The following is a 24,854-nucleotide window of genomic DNA, read 5'->3' as shown; positions in this document are numbered from 1 at the left end:
GAGCGCGCTACGGCCAGAGGCCGGCCCCTGCACCAGGGGGGAGCGCGCTACGGCCAGAGGCCGGCCCCTGCACCAGGGGGGAGCGCGCTACAGCCAGAGGCCGGCCCCTGCACCAGGGGGGAGCGCGCTACGGCCAGAGGCCGGCCCCTGCACCAGAGGCCGGCCCCTGCACCAGAGGGGAGCGCGCTACGGCCAGAGGCCGGCCCCTGCACCAGAGGTGAGCGCGCTACGGCCAGAGGCCGGCCCCTGCACCAGAGGTGAGCGCGCTACGGCCAGAGGCCGGCCCCTGCACCAGAGGGGAGCGCGCTACGGCCAGAGGACGGCCCCTGCACCAGAGGCCGGCCCCTGCACCAGAGGGGAGCGCGCTACGGCCAGAGGCCGGCCCCTGCACCAGAGGGGAGCGCGCTACGGCCAGAGGCCGGCCCCTGCACCAGAGGGGGAGCGCGCTACGGCCAGAGGCCGGCCCCTGCACCAGAGGGGGAGCGCGCTACGGCCAGAGGCCGGCCCCTGCACCAGAGGGGGAGCGCGCTACGGCCAGAGGCCGGCCCCAGTAAACATTCAGCAGCACAAAAAAATGTTATGGCTTGTTATTTAATCAATCCTGAAAAGAACAGAATGAGAAGAGATTGAGCAATAAACCTCGTATCTCATAAAAGAGAAGCAAAACCAAGAGCCGCGGCCAAATAATACTCTGCAGGGAAGCAGACGCAGGGTGGAGGAGAGTGCAGGGGAGCAGACGCAGGGTGGAGGAGAGTGCAGGGGAGCAGACGCAGGGTGGAGGAGAGTGCAGGGGAGCAAACGCAGGGTGGAGGAGAGTGCAGGGGAGCAGACGCAGGGTGGAGGAGAGTGCAGGGGAGCAGACGCAGGGTGGAGGAGAGTGCAGGGGAGCAGACGCAGGGTGGAGGAGAGTGCAGGAGCGTGTGACGGCTCCCACCAGAGGCCACCAGATCTTCTTGTGGGAAGGAGCCACTTCCTGCTCAGCGTTCACTTCTCATCTCTACAGCTCAAGAATAAAAACCACAAAAACACAAAACCAAACTTCAGATAAAACTCAAAATGAGTCCCCTGGGTGCACGGCCCTCAGAGTTCACGATAAAACTGTGTCCTGCTGGGGCCCCCCACCGCTGGCCGGCTCCGCACTGTACTCTGTATACTTCTTGGCACTGCCCTGTACACGCTCCACTGGATACTTTTTGGCATTTAACTCCATCTTGTCTAGGACAGCGCGGGGTAGATCCACGTGACACTTCTCCGCCAGCTCCAACAGGTAAATGAGGACATCACTAAGCTCATGGCGGACAGACTCCTTCTGAGATGGCGACCAATCCGGGAGGCCCTCCGAAACCTCCCCCTTCCACTGACTGCCGAGAGAAAGACAAAAAGTAAAGAACAGACACCCTGCAGACGTCCCCCACCAGGAACCCCCACTACTGATCGCCACGTACTGAAGAGCAGACCCCCAACCACTGATCAAACACAGCCCCTTACACGAGAGCAGGCCCCCCACCACTGATGAAATAGAGCCCCTCACAGCAGAATCGGTCCCTGGACACAGATGAAACCCGGCCCCCAAACACTGAGAAGACCAAGCCACTCAAAAGGACATCACTTGAGCGGTGCTGACCTCCTCAACCATCATCTCAGCACTACACACAAGAGCTCAACCAGCGTCTCAGTGCTACTCGCAAGAGCTCGGCCAGCTCCCCGGCCAGCATCTCCGGGCTACTCCCAAGAGCTCAACCAGCATCTCAGGGCTACTCCCAAGAGCTCGGCCAGCTCCCCGACCAGCGTCTCAGTGCTACTCGCAAGAGCTCGGCCAGCTCCCCGGCCAGCATCTCCGGGCTACTCCCAAGAGCTCAACCAGCATCTCAGGGCTACTCCCAAGAGCTCGGCCAGCTCCCCGACCAGCATCTCAGGGCTACTCGCAAGAGCTCGGCCAGCTCCCCGGCCAGAGTCTCCGGGCTACTCCCAAGAGCTCGGCCAGCTCCCTGACCAGCGTCTCAGGGCTACTCACAAGAGCTCGGCCAGCTCCCCGACCAGCGTCTCAGGGCTACTCGCAAGAGCTCGGCCAGCTCCCCGACCAGCGTCTCAGGGCTACTCGCAAGAGCTCTGCCAGCTCCCCGACCAGCGTCTCAGGGCTACTCGCAAGAGCTCGCCAGCTCCCCGACCAGAGTGTCAGGGCTACTCGCAAGAGCTCGTCCAGCTCCACAACCAACGCTACTCGCAAGAGCTCGGCCAGCACCCCGACCAGCGTCTCAGGGCTACTCGCAAGAGCTCGGCCAGCTCCCCGACCAGCGTCTCAGGGCTACTCACAAGAGCTCGGCCAGCTCCCCGACCAGCGTCTCAGTGCTACTCGCAAGAGCTCGGCCAGCTCCCCGACCAGCATCTCCGGGCTACTCCCAAGAGCTCGTCCAGCTCCCGGACTAGAGTCTCAGGGCTACTCACAAGAGCTCGTCCAGCTCCACAACCAACGCTACTCGCAAGAGCTCGGCCAGCACCCCGACCAGCGTCTCAGGGCTACTCGCAAGAGCTCGTCCAGCTCCACAACCAACGCTACTCACAAGAGCTCGGCCAGCTCCCCGACCAGAGTGTCAGGGCTACTCGCAAGAGCTCGTCCAGCTCCACAACCAACGCTACTCGCAAGAGCTCGGCCAGCACCCCGACCAGAGTGTCAGGGCTACTCGCAAGAGCTCGTCCAGCTCCACAACCAACGCTACTCACAAGAGCTCGGCCAGCTCCCCGACCAGCGTCTCAGGGCTACTCGCAAGAGCTCGGCCAGCTCCCCGACCAGCGTCTCAGGGCTACTCGCAAGAGCTCGGCCAGCTCCCCGACCAGCGTCTCAGGGCTACTCGCAAGAGCTCGGCCAGCTCCCCGACCAGCATCTCCGGGCTACTCCCAAGAGCTCGTCCAGCTCCCCGACCAGAGTGTCAGGGCTACTCGCAAGAGCTCGTCCAGCTCCACAACCAACGCTACTCGCAAGAGCTCGGCCAGCACCCCGACCAGCGTCTCAGGGCTACTCGCAAGAGCTCGGCCAGCTCGCCGATCAGCGCTACTCACAAAAGCTCGGCCAGCTCCCCGACCAGCGTCTCAGCGCTACTCACAAGAGCTCGGCCAGCTCCCCGACCAGCGTCTCAGCGCTACTCACAAGAGCTCGGCCAGCTCCCAGACCAGCGTCTCAGGGCTACTCACAAGAGCTAGGCCAGCTCCCCGACCAGCGTCTCAGTGCTACTCACAAGAGCTCGGCCAGCTCCCTGACCAGCGTCTCAGTGCTACTCACAAGAGCTCGGCCAGCTCCACAACCAGCATCTCAGGGCTACTCACAAGAGCTCGGCCAGCACCCCGACCAGCGTCTCAGGGCTACTCACAAGAGCTCGGCCAGCACCCCGACCAGCGTCTCAGGGCTACTCACAAGAGCTCGGCCAGCACCCCGACCAGCGTCTCAGGGCTACTCACAAGAGCTAGGCCAGCTCCCCGACCAGCGTCTCAGGGCTACTCACAAGAGCTCGGCCAGCACCCCGACCAGCGTCTCAGGGCTACTCACAAGAGCTCGGCCAGCACCCCGACCAGCATCTCAGGGCTACTCACAAGAGCTCGGCCAGCTCCCTGACCAGCGTCTCAGTGCTACTCACAAGAGCTCGGCCAGCTCCACAACCAGCATCTCAGGGCTACTCACAAGAGCTCGGCCAGCACCCCGACCAGCATCTCAGGGCTACTCACAAGAGCTCGGCCAGCACCCCGACCAGCGTCTCAGGGCTACTCACAAGAGCTCGGCCAGCTCCACAACCAGCATCTCAGGGCTACTCACAAGAGCTCGGCCAGCACCCCGACCAGCATCTCAGGGCTACTCACAAGAGCTCGGCCAGCACCCCGACTAGCGTCTCAGGGCTACTAACAAGAGCTCGGCCAGCACCCCGACCAGCGTCTCAGGGCTACTCACAAGAGCTCGGCCAGCACCCCGACCAGCGTCTCAGGGCTACTCACAAGAGCTAGGCCAGCTCCCCGACCAGCGTCTCAGGGCTACTCACAAGAGCTCGGCCAGCTCCCCGACCAGAGTGTCAGGGCTACTCACAAGAGCTCGGCCAGCTCCCTGACCAGCATCTCAGGGCTACTCACAAGAGCTCGGCCAGCTCCACAACCAGCGTCTCAGGGCTACTCACAAGAGCTCGGCCAGCTCCCCGACCAGCGTCTCAGGGCTACTCACAAGAGCTCGGCCAGCTCCCCGACCAGAGTGTCAGGGCTACTCACAAGAGCTCGGCCAGCTCCCTGACCAGCATCTCAGGGCTACTCACAAGAGCTCGGCCAGCTCCACAACCAGCGTCTCAGGGCTACTCACAAGAGCTCGGCCAGCTCCCCGACCAGCGTCTCAGGGCTAATCACAAGAGCTCGGCCAGCACCCCGACCAGCGTCTCAGGGCTACTCACAAGAGCTCGGCCAGCTCCACAACCAGCGTCTCAGGGCTACTCACAAGAGCTCAGCCAGCTCCCCGACCAGCATCTCAGGGCTACTCACAAGAGCTCGGCTAGCTCCCTGACCAGCATCTCAGGGCTACTCACAAGAGCTCGGACAGCTCCCCGACCAGCGTCTCAGGGCTACTCACAAGAGCTCGGACAGCTCCCTGACCAGCGTCTCAGGGCTACTCACAAGAGCTCGGACAGCTCCACAACCAGCATCTCAGGGCTACTCACAAGAGCTAGGCCAGCTCCCTGACCAGCGTCTCAGGGCCACTCACAAGAGCTCGGCCAGCACCCCGACCAGCGTCTCAGGGCTACTCACAAGAGCTCGGCCAGCTCCCCGACCAGCGTCTCAGGGCTACTCACAAGAGCTCGGCCAGCTCCCCGACCTCCCCGACCAGCGCTACTCACAAGAGCTCGGCCAGCTCCCTGACCAGCGTCTCAGGGCTACTCACAAGAGCTCGGCCAGCTCCACAACCAGCATCTCAGGGCTACTCACAAGAGCTCGGCCAGCTCCACAACCAGCGTCTCAGGGCTACTCACAAGAGCTCGGCCAGCTCCCTGACCAGCGTCTCAGGGCTACTCACAAGAGCTCGGCCAGCTCCCCGACCTCCCCGACCAGCGCTACTCACAAGAGCTCGGCCAGCTCCCCGACCTCCCCGACCAGCGCTAGCAGCAGGTTCCGCGGTTGATGAAACTTATTCCAGTCTCTGTCGGCAGTGAAGCGAGATTGCAGCCGCCGGCTGTGAAAGAGAAGAAACGACTAATGAGGCCTCCAGTAACATCAGCGGCTTCTCCAGGAAAGATCCAACATATAACAGGAGGATTGTGGCGGCAGCACCAGCAGCCCCCGACCACCCAGCACCAGGGCCCCAGCCCCAGACCACCCAGCACCAGGGCCCCAGCCCCAGACCACCCAGCACCAGGGCCCCAGCCCCAGACCACCCAGCACCAGGGCCCCAGCCCCAGACCACCCAGCACCAGGGCCCCAGACCACCCAACACCAGGGCCCCAGACCACCCAACACCAGGGCCCCAGCCCCAGACCACCCAACACCAGGGCCCCAGCCCCAGACCACCCAGCACCAGGGCCCCAGCCCCCCCCGACCACCCAGCACCAGGGCCCCAGCCCCCCCCGACCACCCAGCACCAGGGCCCCAGCCCCCCCCGACCACCCAGCACCAGGGCCCCAGCCCCCCCCGACCACCCAGCACCAGGGCCCCAGCCCCCCCCGACCACCCAGCACCAGGGCCCCAGCCCCCCCCGACCACCCAGCACCAGGGCCCCAGCCCCCCCCGACCACCCAGCACCAGGGCCCCAGCCCCCCCCGACCACCCAGCACCAGGGCCCCAGCCCCCCCCGACCACCCAACACCAGGGCCCCAGCCCCCCCCGACCACCCAACACCAGGGCCCCAGCCCCCCCCGACCACCCAACACCAGGGCCCCAGCCCCCCCCGACCACCCAACACCATGGCCCCAGCCCCCCCCCCCACCTAACACCATGGCCCCAGCCCCCCCCCCCACCCAACACCAGGGCCCCAGCCCCCCCTGACCACCCAACACCAGGGCCCCAGCCCCCCCCGACCACCCAACACCAGGGCCCCAGCCCTCCTCACATTTCCTCCATGCTCGGGGAGTCACTGAAGCAGAACTCAGTCTGGGAGGCACTCATGACGACCTGGGGGCAAAAGTAATAAAATTAGGGCACAGGTCCTCCTTCAGTCCGATCCCCATCCATCTCATAGACCCCAGAATTCCCACCCCTATCTGTCCAACTCCTCCTCACACGCACAGACCCGCGGTCCTCCTCCTCACACACAGACCCGCGGTCCTCCTCCTCACACACAGACCCCCGGTCCTCCTCTTACACACAGACGCGCGCGCACACACACACCCCCGGTCCTCCTCCACACACACACACACCCACCCCCGGTCCCCCTCCTCCTCACACACCCGGTCCTCCTCCACACACCCACACCCACGGTCCCCCTCCTCCTCACACACACACACCCCCCCCGGTCCCCCTCCTCCTCACACACCCGGTCCTCCTCACACACACACACACACACACACACACACACACACACGGTCCTCCTCCTCACACCCGTGTCACCCGGTCCTCCTCTCCACACATGGTCCTACACACACACACACACACACACACACACACACACACACACACACACACACACACACACACACACACACACACACACACAGTCGTCCTCCTCCTCCTCCACACACATCCTCCTCCTCCACACACACACACACACACACACACACACACACACACACACACACACACACGGTCCTCCTCCACACACACACCCCCCGGTCCCCCTCCTCCTCACACACACACACCCCCCGGTCCCCCTCCTCCTCACACACCCGGTCCTCCTCACACACACACACACACACACACACACGGTCCTCCTCCTCACACCCGTGTCACCCGGTCCTCCTCTCCACACATGGTCCTACACACACACACACACACACACACAGTCGTCCTCCTCCTCCTCCACACACATCCTCCTCCTCCACACACACACACACACACACACACACACACACACACACACACACACGGTCCTCCTCCACACACCCACACCCACGGTCCCCCTCCTCCTCACACACCCGGTCCTCCTCCACACACACACCCCGGTCCCCCTCCTCCTCACACACACACCCCCCGGTCCCCCTCCTCCTCACACACCCGGTCCTCCACACACACACACACACACACACACACGGTCCTCCTCCTCACACCCGTGTCACCCGGTCCTCCTCTCCACACATGGTCCTACACACACACACACACACACACACACACACACACACACACACACACACACACACACACACACACACACACACACACACACACACACACACAGTCCTCCTCCTCCTCCACACACATCCTCCTCCTCCACACACACACACACACATCCTACACACACACACACACACACACACACACACACACACACACACGGTCCTCCTCCACACTCCCGGTCGTCCTCCTCACACACACACACACACACACACACACACACACACACACACACGGTCCTCCTCCACACACCCACGGTCCCCCTCCTCCTCACACACCCGGTCCTCCTCCACACACACACCCGCCGGTCCCCCTCCTCCTCACACACACCCCCCAGTCCCCCTCCTCCTCACACACCCGGTCCTCCACACACACACACACACACACACACACACACACACACACACACGGTCCTCCTCCTCACACCCGTGTCACCCGGTCCTCCTCTCCACACATGGTCCTACACACACACACACACACACACACACACAGTCCTCCTCCTCCTCCACACACATCCTCCTCCTCCACACACACACACACATCCTACACACACACACACACGGTCCTCCTCCACACTCCCGGTCGTCCTCCTCACACACACACACACACACACACGGTCCTCCTCCACACACACACACCCACGGTCCCCCTCCTCCTCACACACCCGGTCCTCCTCCACACACACACCCCCCGGTCCCCCTCCTCCTCACACACACACACCCCCCGGTCCCCCTCCTCCTCACACACCCGGTCCTCCTCACACACACACACACACACACACACACGGTCCTCCTCCTCACACCCGTGTCACCCGGTCCTCCTCTCCACACATGGTCCTACACACACACACACACACACACACACAGTCCTCCTCCTCCTCCACACACATCCTCCTCCTCCACACACACACACACACACACACACACACATCCTACACACACACACGGTCCTCCTCCACACTCCCGGTCGTCCTCCTCACACACACACACACACACACATACACACACACACGGTCCTCCTCCACACACCCACGGTCCCCCTCCTCCTCACACACCCGGTCCTCCTCCACACACACACCCCCCGGTCCCCCTCCTCCTCACACACACCCCCCGGTCCCCCTCCTCCTCACACACCCGGTCCTCCACACACACACACACACACACACACACACACACACACACACACACACACGGTCCTCCTCCTCACACCCGTGTCACCCGGTCCTCCTCTCCACACATGGTCCTACACACACACACACACACACACACACACACACACACACACACACACACAGTCCTCCTCCTCCTCCACACACATCCTCCTCCTCCACACACACACACATCCTACACACACACACACACACACACACACACGGTCCTCCTCCACACTCCCGGTCGTCCTCCACACACACACACACACACACATCCTCCTCCTCCTCCTCCACACACACACACACACACACAGTCCTCCTCCACACACCCGGTCCTCCTCCTCACACCCGGTCCTCCTCCTCACACACACGGTCCTCCTCTCCACACATGGTCCTACACACACACACACGGTCCTCCTCCTCCACACACACACACGGTCCTCCTCTCCACACACAGTCCTCCTCCTCCTCCACACACACACTACACACACACGGTCCTCCTCTCCACACACAGTCCTCCTCCTCCACACACACACACACACACACATCCTAGACACACACGCACGGTCCTCCTCCACACACCCGGTCCTCCTCCTCCTCCTCACACACGGTCCTACACACACACACACACCCCCGGTCCTCCTCCTCACACACGCACAGACCCCCGGTCCTCCTCCACACACACGCACGCACAGACCCCCGGTCCTCCTCCACACACACAGTCCTCCTCTCCACACACACACACCCGGTCGTCCTCCTCCACACACACGGTCCTCCTCTCCACACACACACACACACACGGTCCTCCTCCTCACACACGCACACACCCCCGGTCCTCCTCCTCTCACACACACACACACACACACACACACACACACACACACACACACACACACACACACAGTCCTCCTCCTCACACACGCACAGACCCCCGGTCCTCCTCCTCACACATGCACACACACCACCTCCTCCTCCTCCTACACACACACACACAGTCCTCCTCCTCACACACACACACACGCACACACACACACACACACACACACACACACACACGGTCCTCCTCCACAAACACACACACAAACCCCCTCCGGTCCTCCTCCTCACACACGCACAGACCCCCGGTCCTCCTCCTCACACATGCACAGACCCCCGGTCCCCCTCCTCCTCACACACACACACGGTCCTCCTCCACATACACACACGGTCCTCCTCTCCACACACACACACACTGTCCTCCTCCTACACACACACACACACACACACACACACACAGTCCTCCTCCTACACACACACACACAGTCCTCCTCCTACACACACACACACAGTCCTCCTCCCACACACACACAGTCCTCCTCCCACACACACACAGTCCTCCTCCCACACACACACACACACTGTCCTCCTCCTACACACACACACACACACACACACACACACAGTCCTCCTCCTACACACACACACACAGTCCTCCTCCCACACACACACACACAGTCCTCCTCCCACACACACACAGTCCTCCTCCTCACACACACACACAGACCCCCAGTCCTCCTCCTCACATGCACAGACCCCCGGTCCTCCTCCTCACACATGCACAGACCCCCGGTCCTCCTCCACATACACACGGTCCTCCTCTCCACACACACACACTGTCCTCCTCCTACACACACACACACACAGTCCTCCACACACATACACACACAGACCCCCAGTCCTCCTCCTCACACACACACGGTCCTCCTCCACAAACACCCCCCCCCCCGGTTCTCCTCCTCACACACACACAGACCCCCGGTCCTCCTCCTCACACACGCACAGACCCCCGGTCCTCCTCCTCACACACGCACAGACCCCCGGTCCTCCTCACACATGCACAGACCCCCGGTCCTCCTCACACATGCACAGACCCCCGGTCCTCCTCCTCCTCACACACGCACAGACCCCCGGTCCTCCTCCTCCTCCTCACACACGCACAGACCCCCGGTCCTCCTCCTCACACACGCACAGACCCCCGGTCCTCCTCCTCACACACGCACAGACCCCCGGTCCTCCTCCTCCTCCTCACACACGCACAGACCCCCGGTCCTCCTCCTCCTCACACACGCACAGACCCCCGGTCCTCCTCCTCCTCACACACGGTCCTCCTCCTCCTCACACACGGTCCTCCTCCTCCTCACACACGGTCCTCCTCCTCCACACACACACACACACACACACACACACACACGGTCCTCCTCTCCCCACACACACACACACGGTCCTCCACACACACGGTCCTCCACACACACACGGTCCTCCACACACACACGGTCCTCCACACACACACACACACATACGGTCCTCCACACACACACACACACATACGGTCCTCCACACACACACACACGGTCCTCCACACACACACACACACGGTCCTCCACACACACACACGGTCCTCCACACACACGGTCCTCCACACACACGGTCCTCCACACACACGGTCCTCCACACACACACACGGTCCTCCACACACACACACACACACGGTCCTCCACACACACACACACGGTCCTCCACACACACACACACACACACACACACACACACACGGTCCTCCACACACACGGTCCTCCACACACACACACGGTCCTCCACACACACGGTCCTCCACACACACACACACGGTCCTCCACACACACACACACACACACGGTCCTCCACACACACACACACACGGTCCTCCACACACACACACACACGGTCCTCCACACACACACACACGGTCCTCCACACACACACACACGGTCCTCCACACACACACACACACGGTCCTCCACACACACACACACACACACACACACGGTCCTCCACACACACGGTCCTCCACACACACACACACACACACACACACACGGTCCTCCACACACACGGTCCTCCACACACACACACACGGTCCTCCACACACACACACACGGTCCTCCACACACACACACACACGGTCCTCCACACACACACACACACACACGGTCCTCCACACACACACACACACACACGGTCCTCCACACACACACACACACACACACGGTCCTCCACACACACACACACACGGTCCTCCACACACACACACACGGGTCCTCCACACACACACACACACACGGTCCTCCACACACACACACACACACACACACGGTCCTCCACACACACACACGGTCCTCCACACACACACACGGTCCTCCACACACACACACACACAGTCCTCCACACACACACACACACAGTCCTCCACACACACACACACGGTCCTCCACACACACGGTCGTCCACACACACGGTCGTCCACACACACACACGGTCCTCCACACACACACACACGGGTCCTCCACACACACACACGGGTCCTCCACACACACACACACACGGTCCTCCACACACACACATGGTCCTCCACACACACGCACACACACACGGTCCTCCACACACACACACACACGGTCCTCCACACACACACACACGGTCCTCCACACACACACGGTCCTCCACACACACACGGTCCTCCACACACACACATGGTCCTCCACACACACACACACGGTCCTCCACACACACACATGGTCCTCCACACACACGCACACACACACGGTCCTCCACACACACACACACACGGTCCTCCACACACACACACACGGTCCTCCACACACACACGGTCCTCCACACACACACGGTCCTCCACACACACACACACACACACACACACACGGTCCTCCACACACACGGTCCTCCACACACACACACACACACACGGTCCTCCACACACACACACACACACACACACACACACGGTCCTCCACACACACACACACGGTCCTCCACACACACACACACGGTCCTCCACACACACACACACACGGTCCTCCACACACACACACACACGGTCCTCCACACACACACACACACACACACGGTCCTCCACACACACACACACACACGGTCCTCCACACACACACACACACGGTCCTCCACACACACACACACACGGTCCTCCACACACACACACACACACACACACACACGGTCCTCCACACACACACACACACACGGTCCTCCACACACACACACACGGTCCTCCACACACACACACACACACACACGGTCCTCCACACACACACACACACACGGTCCTCCACACACACACACACACACACGGTCCTCCACACACACACACACGGTCCTCCACACACACACACACGGTCCTCCACACACACACACACACGGTCCTCCACACACACACACACGGTCCTCCACACACACACACACGGTCCTCCACACACACACACACGGTCCTCCACACACACACACACACACGGTCCTCCACACACACACACACGGTCCTCCACACACACACACACACACGGTCCTCCACACACACACACACACACACGGTCCTCCACACACACACACACACGGTCCTCCACACACACACACACACGGTCCTCCACACACACACACACACACACACGGTCCTCCACACACACACACGGTCCTCCACACACACACACACACACACGGTCCTCCACACACACACACACACACGGTCCTCCACACACACACACACACACGGTCCTCCACACACACACACACACGGTCCTCCACACACACACACACACACACACACACACACACACACACACACACACACACAGAGTCTTCCTCCTCGCACACACAGACCCCCAGACATCATCCTTCTCCCCCGGTTCTCCTTGTCACACACACACACACACACACACACACACACACACGGTCCTCCACACACACACACACACACACACGGTCCTCCACACACACACACACACACACACGGTCCTCCACACACACACACACACACGGTCCTCCACACACACACACACGGTCCTCCACACACACACACACACACACGGTCCTCCACACACACACACACACACACACACAGAGTCTTCCTCCTCGCACACACAGACCCCCAGACATCATCCTTCTCCCCCGGTTCTCCTTGTCACATACACAGATCCACAGTCCTCCTCCTCACACACGCCCAGAAATCATCCTTCCCCGGTCTTCCTCCCCCCGTCATCATCCTCCGGTCCCGCTCCTCCTCTCCCACATACACACAGACCCCCGGTCTTCCTCCCCCGGTACTCCTCTCCCTCACACACAGACCCCCATCCTTCCTCCCCCCGCCCGGTCCCCGGTTCCCCCGTCTCTCACACGCGGAAAGCTTGTAGGCGTGGCGCTTTTTCCCCTCTTTAAAACGCCGCGCCAAACACAGTCGTTAGGACACGTCCATTCAAGACTTTGTCTTCATCGAGCTTTATTTATTACGGACAAAAGGCGCACAGTGGTCTCCATGGAAACCGGACATCGCGGGACAACTTCAGGTGACGTCACTATTAAACTGTGACCCGATGGATGACGGGAAGGAGGAGCCGCAGAGTGTGACTGAGTGTGATTACTGCCCATAATTAGCCCCGGTGCTGCGGAAAACAGACGTCATGTGATCCGCCTGCTGCCCGGTACTGACTGTACAGTGTCATGTGATCCCCCCTGCTGCCCGGTACTGACTGTACAGTGTCATGTGACCCGCCTGCTGCCCGGTACTGACTGTACAGTGTCATGTGATCCCCCTGCTGCCCGGTACTGACTGTACAGTGTCATGTGATCCCCCCTGCTGCCCGGTACTGACTGTACAGTGTCATGTGATCCCCCTGCTGCCCGGTACTGACTGTACAGTGTCATGTGATCCCCCTGCTGCCCGGTACTGACTGTACAGTGTCATGTGATCCCCCCTGCTGCCCGGTACTGACTGTACAGTGTCATGTGACCCGCCTGCTGCCCGGTACTGACTGTACAGTGTCATGTGATCCCCCTGCTGCCCGGTACTGACTGTACAGTGTCATGTGATCCCCCCTGCTGCCCGGTACTGACTGTACAGTGTCATGTGACCCCCCTGCTGCCCGGTACTGACTGTACAGTGTCATGTGATCCCCCTGCTGCCCGGTACTGACTGTACAGTGTCATGTGATCCGCCTGCTGCCCGGTACTGACTGTACAGTGTCATGTGACCCCCCTGCTGCCCGGTACTGACTGTACAGTGTCATGTGATCCGCCTGCTGCCCGGTACTGACTGTACAGTGTCATGTGACCCCCCTGCTGCCCGGTACTGACTGTACAGTGTCATGTGACCCGCCTGCTGCCCGGTACTGACTGTACAGTGTCATGTGATCCGCCTGCTGCCCGGTACTGACTGTACAGTGTCATGTGATCCGCCTGCTGCCCGGTACTGACTGTACAGTGTCATGTGATCCGCCTGCTGCCCGGTACTGACTGTACAGTGTCATGTGATCCGCCTGCTGCCCGGTACTGACTGTACAGTGTCATGTGACCCCCCTGCTGCCCGGTACTGACTGTACAGTGTCATGTGATCACTCTGCTGCCCGGTACTGACTGTACAGTGTCATGTGACCCCCTGCTGCCCGGTACTGACTGTACAGTGTCATGTGATCCCCCCTGCTGCCCGGTACTGACTGTACAGTGTCATGTGATCCGCCTGCTGCCCGGTACTGACTGTACAGTGTCATGTGATCCGCCTGCTGCCCGGTACTGACTGTACAGTGTCATGTGACCCCCCTGCTGCCCGGTACTGACTGTACAGTGTCATGTGATCCCTCTGCTGCCCGGTACTGACTGTACAGTGTCATGTGATCCCCCTGCTGCCCGGTACTGACTGTACAGTGTCATGTGACCCCCCTGCTGCCCGGTACTGACTGTACAGTGTCATGTGACCCGCCTGCTGCCCGGTACTGACTGTACAGTGTCATGTGATCCCCCCTGCTGTCCGGTACTGACTGTACAGTGTCATGTGATCCGCCTGCTGCCCGGTACTGACTGTACAGTGTCATGTGATCACTCTGCTGCCCGGTACTGACTGTACAGTGTCATGTGATCCCCCCTGCTGCCCGATACTGACTGTACAGTGTCATGTGATCACTCTGCTGCCCGGTACTGACTGTACAGTGTCATGTGACCCCCTGCTGCCCGGTACTGACTGTACAGTGTCATGTGATCCCCCCTGCTGCCCGGTACTGACTGTACAGTGTCATGTGACCCCCTGCTGCCCGGTACTGACTGTACAGTGTCATGTGACCCCCTGCTGCCCGGTACTGACTGTACAGTGTCATGTGACCCCCTGCTGCCCGGTACTGACTGTACAGTGTCATGTGATCCCCCCTGCTGCCCGGTACTGACTGTACAGTGTCATGTGACCCGCCTGCTGCCCGGTACTGACTGTACAGTGTCATGTGACCCCCTGCTGCCCGGTACTGACTGTACAGTGTCATGTGATCCGCCTGCTGGCCGGTACTGACTGTACAGTGTCATGTGATCCGCCTGCTGCCCGGTACTGACTGTACAGTGTCATGTGATCCATCTGCTGCCCGGTACTGACTGTACAGTGTCATGTGATCCCCCTGCTGCCCGGTACTGACTGTACAGTGTCATGTGACCCCCTGCTGCCCGGTACTGACTGTACAGTGTCATGTGATCCCCCTGCTGCCCGGTACTGACTGTACAGTGTCATGTGATCCCTCTGCTGCCCGATACTGACTGTACAGTGTCATGTGATCCCCCTGCTGCCCGGTACTGACTGTACAGTGTCATGTGACCCGCCTGCTGCCCGGTACTGACTGTACAGTGTCATGTGACCCGCCTGCTGCCCGGTACTGACTGTACAGTGTCATGTGATCCCCCCTGCTGCCCGATACTGACTGTACAGTGTCATGTGACCCGCCTGCTGCCCGATACTGACTGTACAGTGTCATGTGACCCGCCTGCTGCCCGGTACTGACTGTACAGTGTCATGTGACCCGCCTGCTGCCCGGTACTGACTGTACAGTGTCATGTGACCCGCCTGCTGCCCGGTACTGACTGTACAGTGTCATGTGATCACTCTGCTGCCCGGTACTGACTATACAGTGTCATGTGATCCCCCCTGCTGCCCGATACTGACTGTACAGTGTCATGTGACCCGCCTGCTGCCCGATACTGACTTACAGTGTCATGTGATCCGCCTGCTGCCCGGTACTGACTGTACAGTGTCATGTGACCCGCCTGCTGCCCGGTACTGACTGTACAGTGTCATGTGACCCGCCTGCTGCCCGGTACTGACTGTACAGTGTCATGTGACCCGCCTGATGCCCGGTACTGACTGTACAGTGTCATGTGACCCGCCTGATGCCCGGTACCGACTGTACAGTGTCATGTGATCCCCCTGCTGCCCGGTACCGACTGTACAGTGTCATGTGACCCGCCTGCTGCCCGGTACCGACTGTACAGTGTCATGTGATCCCTCTGCTGCCCGGTACCGACTGTACAGTGTTATGTGATCCCTCTGCTGCCCGGTACCGACTGTACAGTGTCATGTGATCCGCTTGCTGCCCGGTACTGACTGTACAGTGTCATGTGATCCGCCTGCTGCCCGGTACCGACTGTACAGTGTCATGTGACCCGCCTGCTGCCCGGTACCGACTGTACAGTGTCATGTGATCCGCCTGCTGCCCGGTACTGACTGTACAGTGTCATGTGATCCGCCTGCTGGCCGGTACTGACTGTACAGTGTCATGTGATCCCTCTGCTGCCCGGTACTGACTGTACAGTGTCATGTGATCCCCCTGCTGCCCGGTACTGACTGTACAGTGTCATGTGATCCGCCTGCTGCCCGGTACTGACTGTACAGTGTCATGTGATCCCTCTGCTGCCCGGTACTGACTGTACAGTGTCATGTGACCCGCCTGCTGCCCGGTACTGACTATACAGTGTCATGTGATCCCCCTGCTGCCCGGTACTGACTGTACAGTGTCATGTGATTCCCCCTGCTGGCCGGTACTGACTGTACAGTGTCATGTGATTCCCCCTGCTGCCCGGTACTGACTGTACAGTGTCATGTGACCCGCCTGCTGCCCGGTACTGACTGTACAGTGTCATGTGACCCGCCTGCTGCCCGGTACTGACCGTACAGGGTCATGTGACCCGCCTGCTGCCCGGTACTGACTGTACAGGGTCATGTGACCCGGCTGCTGCCCGGTACTGACTGTACAGTGTCATGTGATCCGCCTGCTGCCCGGTAATGACTGTACAGTGTCATGTGATCCGCCTGCTGCCCGGTACTGACTGTACAGTGTCATGTGATCCGCCTGCTGCCCGGTACTGACTGTACAGGGTCATGTGACCCGCCTGCTGCCCGGTACTGACTGTACAGTGTCATGTGATCCCCCTGCTGCCCGGTACTGACTGTACAGTGTCATGTGACCCGCCTGCTGCCCGGTACTGACTGTACAGTGTCATGTGATCCGCCTGCTGCCCGGTACTGACTGTACAGTGTCATGTGATCCGCCTGCTGCCCGGTACTGACTGTACAGTGTCATGTGATCCGCCTGCTGCCCGGTACTGACTGTACAGGGTCATGTGACCCGCCTGCTGCCCGGTACTGACTGTACAGTGTCATGTGATCCGCCTGCTGCCCGGTACTGACTGTACAGTGTCATGTGATCCGCCTGCTGCCCGGTACTGACTGTACAGTGTCATGTGATTTGCCTGCTGCCCGGTACTGACTGTACAGTGTCATGTGATCCGTCTGCTGCCCGGTACTGATCGTACTGTGATTTGATGCTGAAATTTATACACCAACTTTCTGCACCAAATCTGCATCTTCTGGCAAAAGATAAGATCAAACACAGCGCAGTTTTCATGTGATATTGATACATTTTTTTGGCAGAAGATGCAGATTTGGTGCAGAAAAAAAAATCACATCAACGGTTTGTGACACCGTCTTGGTGCAGTTTACTGCCAGGAGGTGTGAACTGCAGTCTTGTGGTGGCTCAGTGGTTAGCATTGCAGTCTTGTGGCGGCTCAGTGGTTAGCACTGCAGTCTTGTGGTGGCTCAGTGGTTAGCACTGCAGTCTTGTGGTGGTTCAGTGGTTAGCACTGCAGTGTTGTTGTGGCTTAGTGGTTAGCACTGCAGTCTTGCAGCGCTGGGGTCCTGGGTTCGAATCCCACCAAGGACACCATCTGCAAGGAGTTTGCATGTTCTCCCCGTGTTTGCGTGGGTTTCCTTCCAAGTTCTCCGGTTTCCTCCCACACTCCAAAAACATACAGATAGGGAATGTAGATTGTGAGCCCCAATGGGGACAGTGTTCCTGATGTATGTAAAGCGCTGTGGAATTAATAGCGCTATATAAATGAATAAATATTATTATAATTTGGTGCTGAAATGAAAGTTGTTGGCCAAAATCTTGCGATACGTGACCCCATCCATCCTCCCTTCTATATGGAGCAGTCGTCCTGTGCCCAAAGTATGATGGTTCCACCCTCATGCTACACAGTGGGGATGGTGTTTTTGGGGTTGTACTCATCCTTCTTCTTACACCAAACACGGAGAGTGGAGCTGATACCAGGAGGTTCTATGTTGGTCTCATCTGAGCACCTGACCTTTTCCCATGTCTCCTTTAGATCCAGATGTCACTGGTGAACTTCAGACACTGGACATGTACCGGGGGTAGCAGTGTTACTAATGGTAACCTTCTGACACTGTGGTCCCAGCTCTCTTCAGGTCATTGACCAGGTCCTTCTGTGTAGTTCTAGGCTGATTCCTGACTTTTCTCAGAATCATCCTTACCCCATGAAGCCAGTGAGCAGCAACAAAGGGCCGGCAGCCAGAGGTGGCAGGAGGTCCAGAGGTGGCACCAGGAGTAGCGAGAGAGGCAGCAGCGGCACGGGATCGGCAGCCAGAGGTGCCAGGAGGTCCAGAAGTGGCACCAGGAGTAGCGAGAGAGGCAGCAGTGGCACAGGATCAGCAGCCAGAGGTGCCAGGAGGTCCAGAGGTGCCAGGAGGTCCAGAGGTGCCAGGAGGTCCAGAGGTGCCAGGAGGTCCAGAGGTGGCACCAGGAGTAGCGAGAGAGGCAGCAGTGGCACAGGATCAGCAGCCAGAGGTGCCAGGAGGTCCAGAGGTGCCAGGAGGTCCAGAGGTGGCACCAGGAGTAGCGGGAGAGGCAGCAGCGGCACGGGATCGGCAGCCAGAGGTGCCAGGAGGTCCAGAGGTGGCACCAGCAGTAGCGGGAGAGGCAGCAGTGGCACGGGATCGGCAGCCAGAGGTGCCAGGAGGTCCAGAGGTGGCACCAGGAGTAGCGGGAGAGGCAGCAGCACGGGATCGGCAGCCAGAGGTGCCAGGAGGTCCAGAGGTGGTACCAGGAGTAGCGAGAGAGGCAGCAGCGGCACGGGATCGGCAGCCAGGAGGTCCAGAGGTGGCACCAGCGGTAGTGGGAGAGGCAGCAGTGGCACGGGATCGGCAGCCAGAGGTGCCAGGAGGCCCAGAGGTGGCACCAGCAGTAGCGGGAGAGGCAGCAACGGCACGGGATCGGTAGCCAGAGGTGCCAGGAGGTCCAGAGGTGGCACCAGGAGTAGCGGGAGAGGCAGCCAGAGGTGCCAGGAGGTCCGGAGGTGGCACCAGGAGTAGCGGGAGAGGCAGCAGCGGCACGGGATCGGCAGCCAGAGGTGCCAGGAGGTCCAGAGGTGGCACCAGCAGTAGCGAGAGAGACAGAAGTGGCACAGGATCGGCAGCCAGAGGTGCCAGGAGGTCCAGAGGTGGGACCAGGAGTAGCGGGAGAGGCAGCCAGAGGTGCCAGGAGGTCCAGAGGTGGCAGTAGCAAGAGAGGTGCCAGGAGTAGCGGGAGAGGCAGCAGCAGCAGGGGATCGGCAGCCAGAGGTGCCAGGAGTAGCGGGAGAGGCAGCAGCAGCAGGGGATCGGCAGCCAGAGGTACCAGGAGGTCCAGGAGTAGCGGGAGAGGCAGCAGCACGGGATAGGCAGCCAGAGGTGTCAGGAGGTCCAGAGGTGGCACCAGGAGTAGCGGGAGAGGCAGCAGCAGCACGGGATCGGCAGCCAGAGGTGCCAGGAGGTCCAGAGGCGGCACCAGCAGCAGTGGCAAGGGACTGGCAGCCAGAGATGTCAGGAGGTCCAGAGGCGGCACCAGCAGTAGCGTTAGAGGCGGCATGGGATCGGCAGTCAGAGGTGCCAGGAGGTCCAGAGGTGGCAGGAGCTGCAGCTACAACAGCAGTAGCTGTCACAACAGTTTGATGAGGAAGTAATGAGGCCAGTGCAGACACAGGCTCTCCAGGTGGACATCTGGTGCAACGAGAAACTGTGCAGATTGGGACGTGAGAATTCCTTGGGGAGACCACAGAACGTTGCACCTCTAGACTGGGGTGCCCAGAATGAGATGAATACCAAAAAGGGGGTTGTGGCCCAAAAGGGGGGGGGTGGCCCAAATGGGGATAGTGGCCCAGAATTGGGCAGATAACCAACAGGGGATGGTGGCTCAGAAGTGGGCAGATGCCCAAATATTGGTGTTGGCCCAAAAGGGGGCAGAGTATCCCAAGAGCAAAGGGGCAGCAGCGGTAGTGCAGATGGACTGCAGCCGAGAACAATGGTGTGCGTGCTACACATGTCCAGCCTGCAGTAGAGACTAATCGACTGACGAGGGGCCATGACTGTGTTCCGCGGGTCATGATTATGAAAGTGTAACTAGACTGATAGACTTGGGGAGTTTGGTGAGAGCCACACCCGATCTCTCTCAGGAAGAAGATAGACGTATACTGCATTGATGGCGCACTAAAGAATATCCAGTGGCCAGGGTGATCAGTGAGACGACCAAGGGGTGATGACGTTGGTGTAGTCCCGGACATACTATATCCCACTGTAATAGGCCAAGACTGTGTCACTTTGGGGCTTAGGGATGATGGGGAAAGAGGTCCCAGCACAGCAAGAGGCTAACTACTGGTATGTAATAAGCAGTAAATAGCACCTCCTAAGGTTGACAGTCCTGAGTTAGGGGTGACCAAAGAGAATGGTGGGTCTCCCCAAGTTACTGAGAAAAAGGTAAGGAGTAGTAGAAAAGGAGGCCAAAACCTGAGTCAAGAAGAGCCGAGCAAAGAGGGCCAAACCACCTCCTGTCGCTGGAAGCGCAACAGGCGCCGAGTGGTGGAGCAAGGGCCACCATCTGAGTGTGCAGAGAAGACTGAGGACCTTGTGGAGGAAAATACATTACAAGCAACATTCACTGGTGTGGAGGCCGACAATAATGTGCTGTCAGGAAAATTGGAAATGAAGAAGACGCATTGTGGCGGCAGAAATCAGCAGAGTCGCAAAGAAGGAGCCAACGGATGAAGCAGTGGTAGTGTCCGCTGCGATCTCTTAGTATAACGCTGACGATTTGTCTGGCAAGAGCACTGTAGGAGGTTAATTCCTGGAGAGTGTGTGAAAGATCAAAACGAGAAGACCGGTGATCCACCCATGTCTGAGGAGGCTGACAGTGGAAACCGTGCCAAAATTCTGGAAGTAAAAAGTACCACACGGAGGGGTGTAACATCCTGGCAGAAAAAGAAGGGATCTGAAAAGAAAAATGGTGAAGCCTCCAAAGATCCTGAGACTGAGGAGTTGGAGTGCAAGGAAAGCTCTGAAGTTCTGGAGAAACCAGTGGAAATTGAATGTTAGACTGCAGAAAGTCACGGACAAACTGAAGCTGCACAAGTGGAAAGAGGCACTGAGGTAGTGAATTTTGGACCAGAGGTTTCATCAGGAGCTTAGAGCTCAACTGAACCTGTGGATAAGACCAAGATTGAAGACATAGGAATTGACTCAACTCAGAGCTGTGAGAAACCCGAGGTCAAAGGTGATGAGAAACCCAAAGACTCTGAGGCTGTGGAAAAACCTGAGGAGCGTGCAATTCAAGAGGTGGACCCTTTGCTAAGAAAAGAAGAGTAAGATAGGTGTGACAGACCCAAGGAACGGTCCAATGGCCGTGAAGGTAAAGTTATCAGTCTGGTCTTTACATGCATGGTGGATGTGCCCACAGATTTGAGAGAAGCCTGTGCCAGTGAGATGGTGCATGGAAGAGTCAAAGACTGTAGGAGCATGTAAGGTATACTTCGACCCAGGAGCCAGTTGATTGATGGTGTGGTCGACAAGTGAAACCACAGAGAAGCGGGTGGCTATCCTGAGTGACATGCGCCTACAATGTGTTCGTGCGAAGTAGAGGATCACGGTAAGAAATGAAGAAGCCGCCAGTTGCTTAAAGAGTTCGAAGCATAAGGCCCGCAGATCAGACACTCAGAAGTAACGTTCAGCGAGCCAGAACCATCCTGGATATCACTAAAGAACATGATGGAATGTTTCAAATTTACGGAGAGACTGTGGAAGCAGTGGAGAGAACTCGGAATTGGTTGGAGTTCATGGAGGACGTCTTACAGGTGCCCAGAAATCTTGTGGAGAAAGTTGTGGGAAGAAATGGAAAGGTCATCCAGGAAATTGTGGATAAATCCAGGGTGGGAGTGGATGATCGTAATGTAGCCAAGATGCCCTCTGAAGTTTTCATGGTTCCATTTATCATTCTAGGAACAAAGATTTGTGTTGAGAATCCACGAGTTCTTCTCGAATATCTCCTGAGATACCTAGAAGAGCTGAAGCAATTGAATCTGGAAAGATGGATAATTACAGAACAACTTCGTCAAGTTGGTATGAGGTAGCAACCATTTTCGGGCTCAGAGAAGAAGTGTGGTTAACTTGATGAACCTGTTGCCTCAGATGGGAGAAGGAGCCAAGGTCATAGAGGACCCAATTATATATTGGGCTATAGTGCTGACTCTTAATGCTCCATGTCCCCTGAAATGAAATTGGAAAGAAAGGATGGAGGTAGTGACGGGTCTCTAGTCAAGGTCTGTGAAAGGGAAATTTGCCGATGGTGAAACGGCCAAAGACTCCCTGGTAGAAGAGGCCAAAATAGATTTGGGAAACGAGAATGTAGAGGATCTAGAGATGGCAAATTATCTGTTATCTCGATGCGGGGGGTTCCAGACAGTAGCCCCTGTAGTGTACTAGATAGCTGAGATACAGTGACAGATAGTAGTTTAGACTAAAATTGAGTCTCACTACTAAACTAACCATTGGATGTGGTCATGGAGAGAGGTCTGACAGAGAGGCGCATCTAAGAGTTGGGTTGACTTAAAGGGGTCCGGTGACAGTGACAGACTGTTTTCAGGAGCTGAAGCCCAAAGTAGATAGGGAAGACTCTCTGGTCTGGAAAGGAATGGTGCCAAAGCCCCAACTTTAGTCAGAGGGGGATATGTAAGATGGCAACCGGCTGCATTGTAAGTGGCCGGTATGTACCTCTGAAGTGTGGTACACCTGAAGGTCTGTTCTGGTCCTTGTAGTGCCACATGTTTTTGTTAAAGTATTCACAGGGCCAGGTTTACAGGTAGCTGGCTCTGTGACTCTACATACCCCACCCATGGATGTGTGTGATACAGTTAGGTCCAGAAATATTTGGACAGTGACACAAGTTTTGTTATTTTAGCTGTTTACAAAAACACGTTCAGAAATACAATTCTATATATAATATGGGCTGAAAGTGCACACTCCCAGCTGCAATATGAGAGTTTTCACATCCAAATCGGAGAAAGGGTTTAGGAATCATAGCTCTGTAATGCATAGCCTCCTCTTTTTCAAGGGACCAAAAGTAATTGGACAAGGGACTCTAAGGGCTGCAATTAACTCTGAAGGCGTCTCCCTCGTTAACCTGTAATCAATGAAGTAGTTAAAAGGTCTGGGGTTGATTACAGGTGTGTGGTTTTGCATTTGGAAGCTGTTGCTGTGACCAGACAACATGCCGTCTAAGGAACTCTCAATTGAGGTGAAGCAGAACATCCTGAGACTGAAAAAAAGAAAAAATCCATCAGAGAGATAGCAGACATGCTTGGAGTAGCAAAATCAACAGTCGGGTACATTCTGAGAAAAAAGGAATTGACTGGTGAGCTTGGGAACTCAAAAAGGCCTGGGGGTCCACGGATGACAACAGTGGTGGATGATCGCCGCATACTTTCTTTGGTGAAGAAGAACCCGTTCACAACATCAACTGAAGTCCAGAACACTCTCAGTGAAGTAGGTGTATCTGTCTCTAAGTCACCAGTAAAGAGAAGACTCCATGAAAGTAAATACAAAGGGTTCACATCTAGATGCAAACCATTCATCAATTCCAAAAATAGACAGGCCAGAGTTACATTTGCTGAAAAACACCTCATGAAGCCAGCTCAGTTCTGGAAAAGTATTCTATGGACAGATGAGACAAAGATCAACCTGTACCACAATGATGGGAAGAAAAAAGTGTGGAGAAGAAAGGGAACGGCACATGATCCAAGGCACACCACATCCTCTGTAAAACATGGTGGAGGCAACGTGATGGCATGGGCATGCATGGCTTTCAATGGCACTGGGTCACTTGTGTTTATTGATGACATAACAGCAGACAAGAGTAGCCGGATGAATTCTGAAGTGTACCGGGATATACTTTCAGCCCAGATTCAGCCA

General features: G+C 58.2%; 1 protein-coding gene across 2 annotated transcripts; it reads right to left on the bottom strand.

The window, feature by feature from the left end:
- Positions 1-553: 553 nt before the first annotated feature.
- On the bottom strand, positions 554-13,757 carry DCTPP1 (dCTP pyrophosphatase 1). Of its 2 annotated transcripts, none has more exons than XM_075319667.1 (4): positions 13,451-13,474; positions 6,068-6,129; positions 5,084-5,194; positions 554-1,361 (listed from the first exon to the last, which is right to left on the bottom strand). In XM_075319667.1, the coding sequence occupies exons 2-4, from the start codon at positions 6,121-6,123 to the stop codon at positions 1,088-1,090; spliced, it is 441 nt and encodes a 146-aa protein (XP_075175782.1). In that variant the 5' UTR covers positions 6,124-6,129; positions 13,451-13,474; the 3' UTR covers positions 554-1,087. The 2 variants fall into 2 exon arrangements, with proteins under 2 accessions (XP_075175782.1, XP_075175781.1); XM_075319666.1 differs by lacking the exon at positions 13,451-13,474 and adding an exon at positions 13,655-13,757 and having other exon boundaries at positions 556-1,361.
- Positions 13,758-24,854: the final 11,097 nt, after the last annotated feature.

This window comes from Anomaloglossus baeobatrachus, chromosome 7 (assembly GCF_048569485.1).
Source record: "Anomaloglossus baeobatrachus isolate aAnoBae1 chromosome 7, aAnoBae1.hap1, whole genome shotgun sequence".
NCBI classification, from domain to species: domain Eukaryota; kingdom Metazoa; phylum Chordata; class Amphibia; order Anura; family Aromobatidae; genus Anomaloglossus; species Anomaloglossus baeobatrachus.
Note: the sequence above shows the minus strand (reverse complement) of the source record. Positions and strands in the feature narration are given on the sequence as shown.

Coding starts and splice junctions, on each gene's coding strand:
- DCTPP1 (XM_075319666.1), bottom strand. CDS start 6,123: ATGAGTGCCTCCCAGACTGAGTTCTGCTTCAGTGACTCCCCGAGCATG. Junction 5,195..6,067: donor TCCCCGAGCATGGAGGAAAT/GTGAGGAGGGCT, acceptor TCTCTTTCACAG/CCGGCGGCTGCAATCTCGCT. Junction 1,362..5,083: donor GGGGAGCTGGCCGAGCTCTT/GTGAGTAGCGCT, acceptor TTCTCTCGGCAG/TCAGTGGAAGGGGGAGGTTT.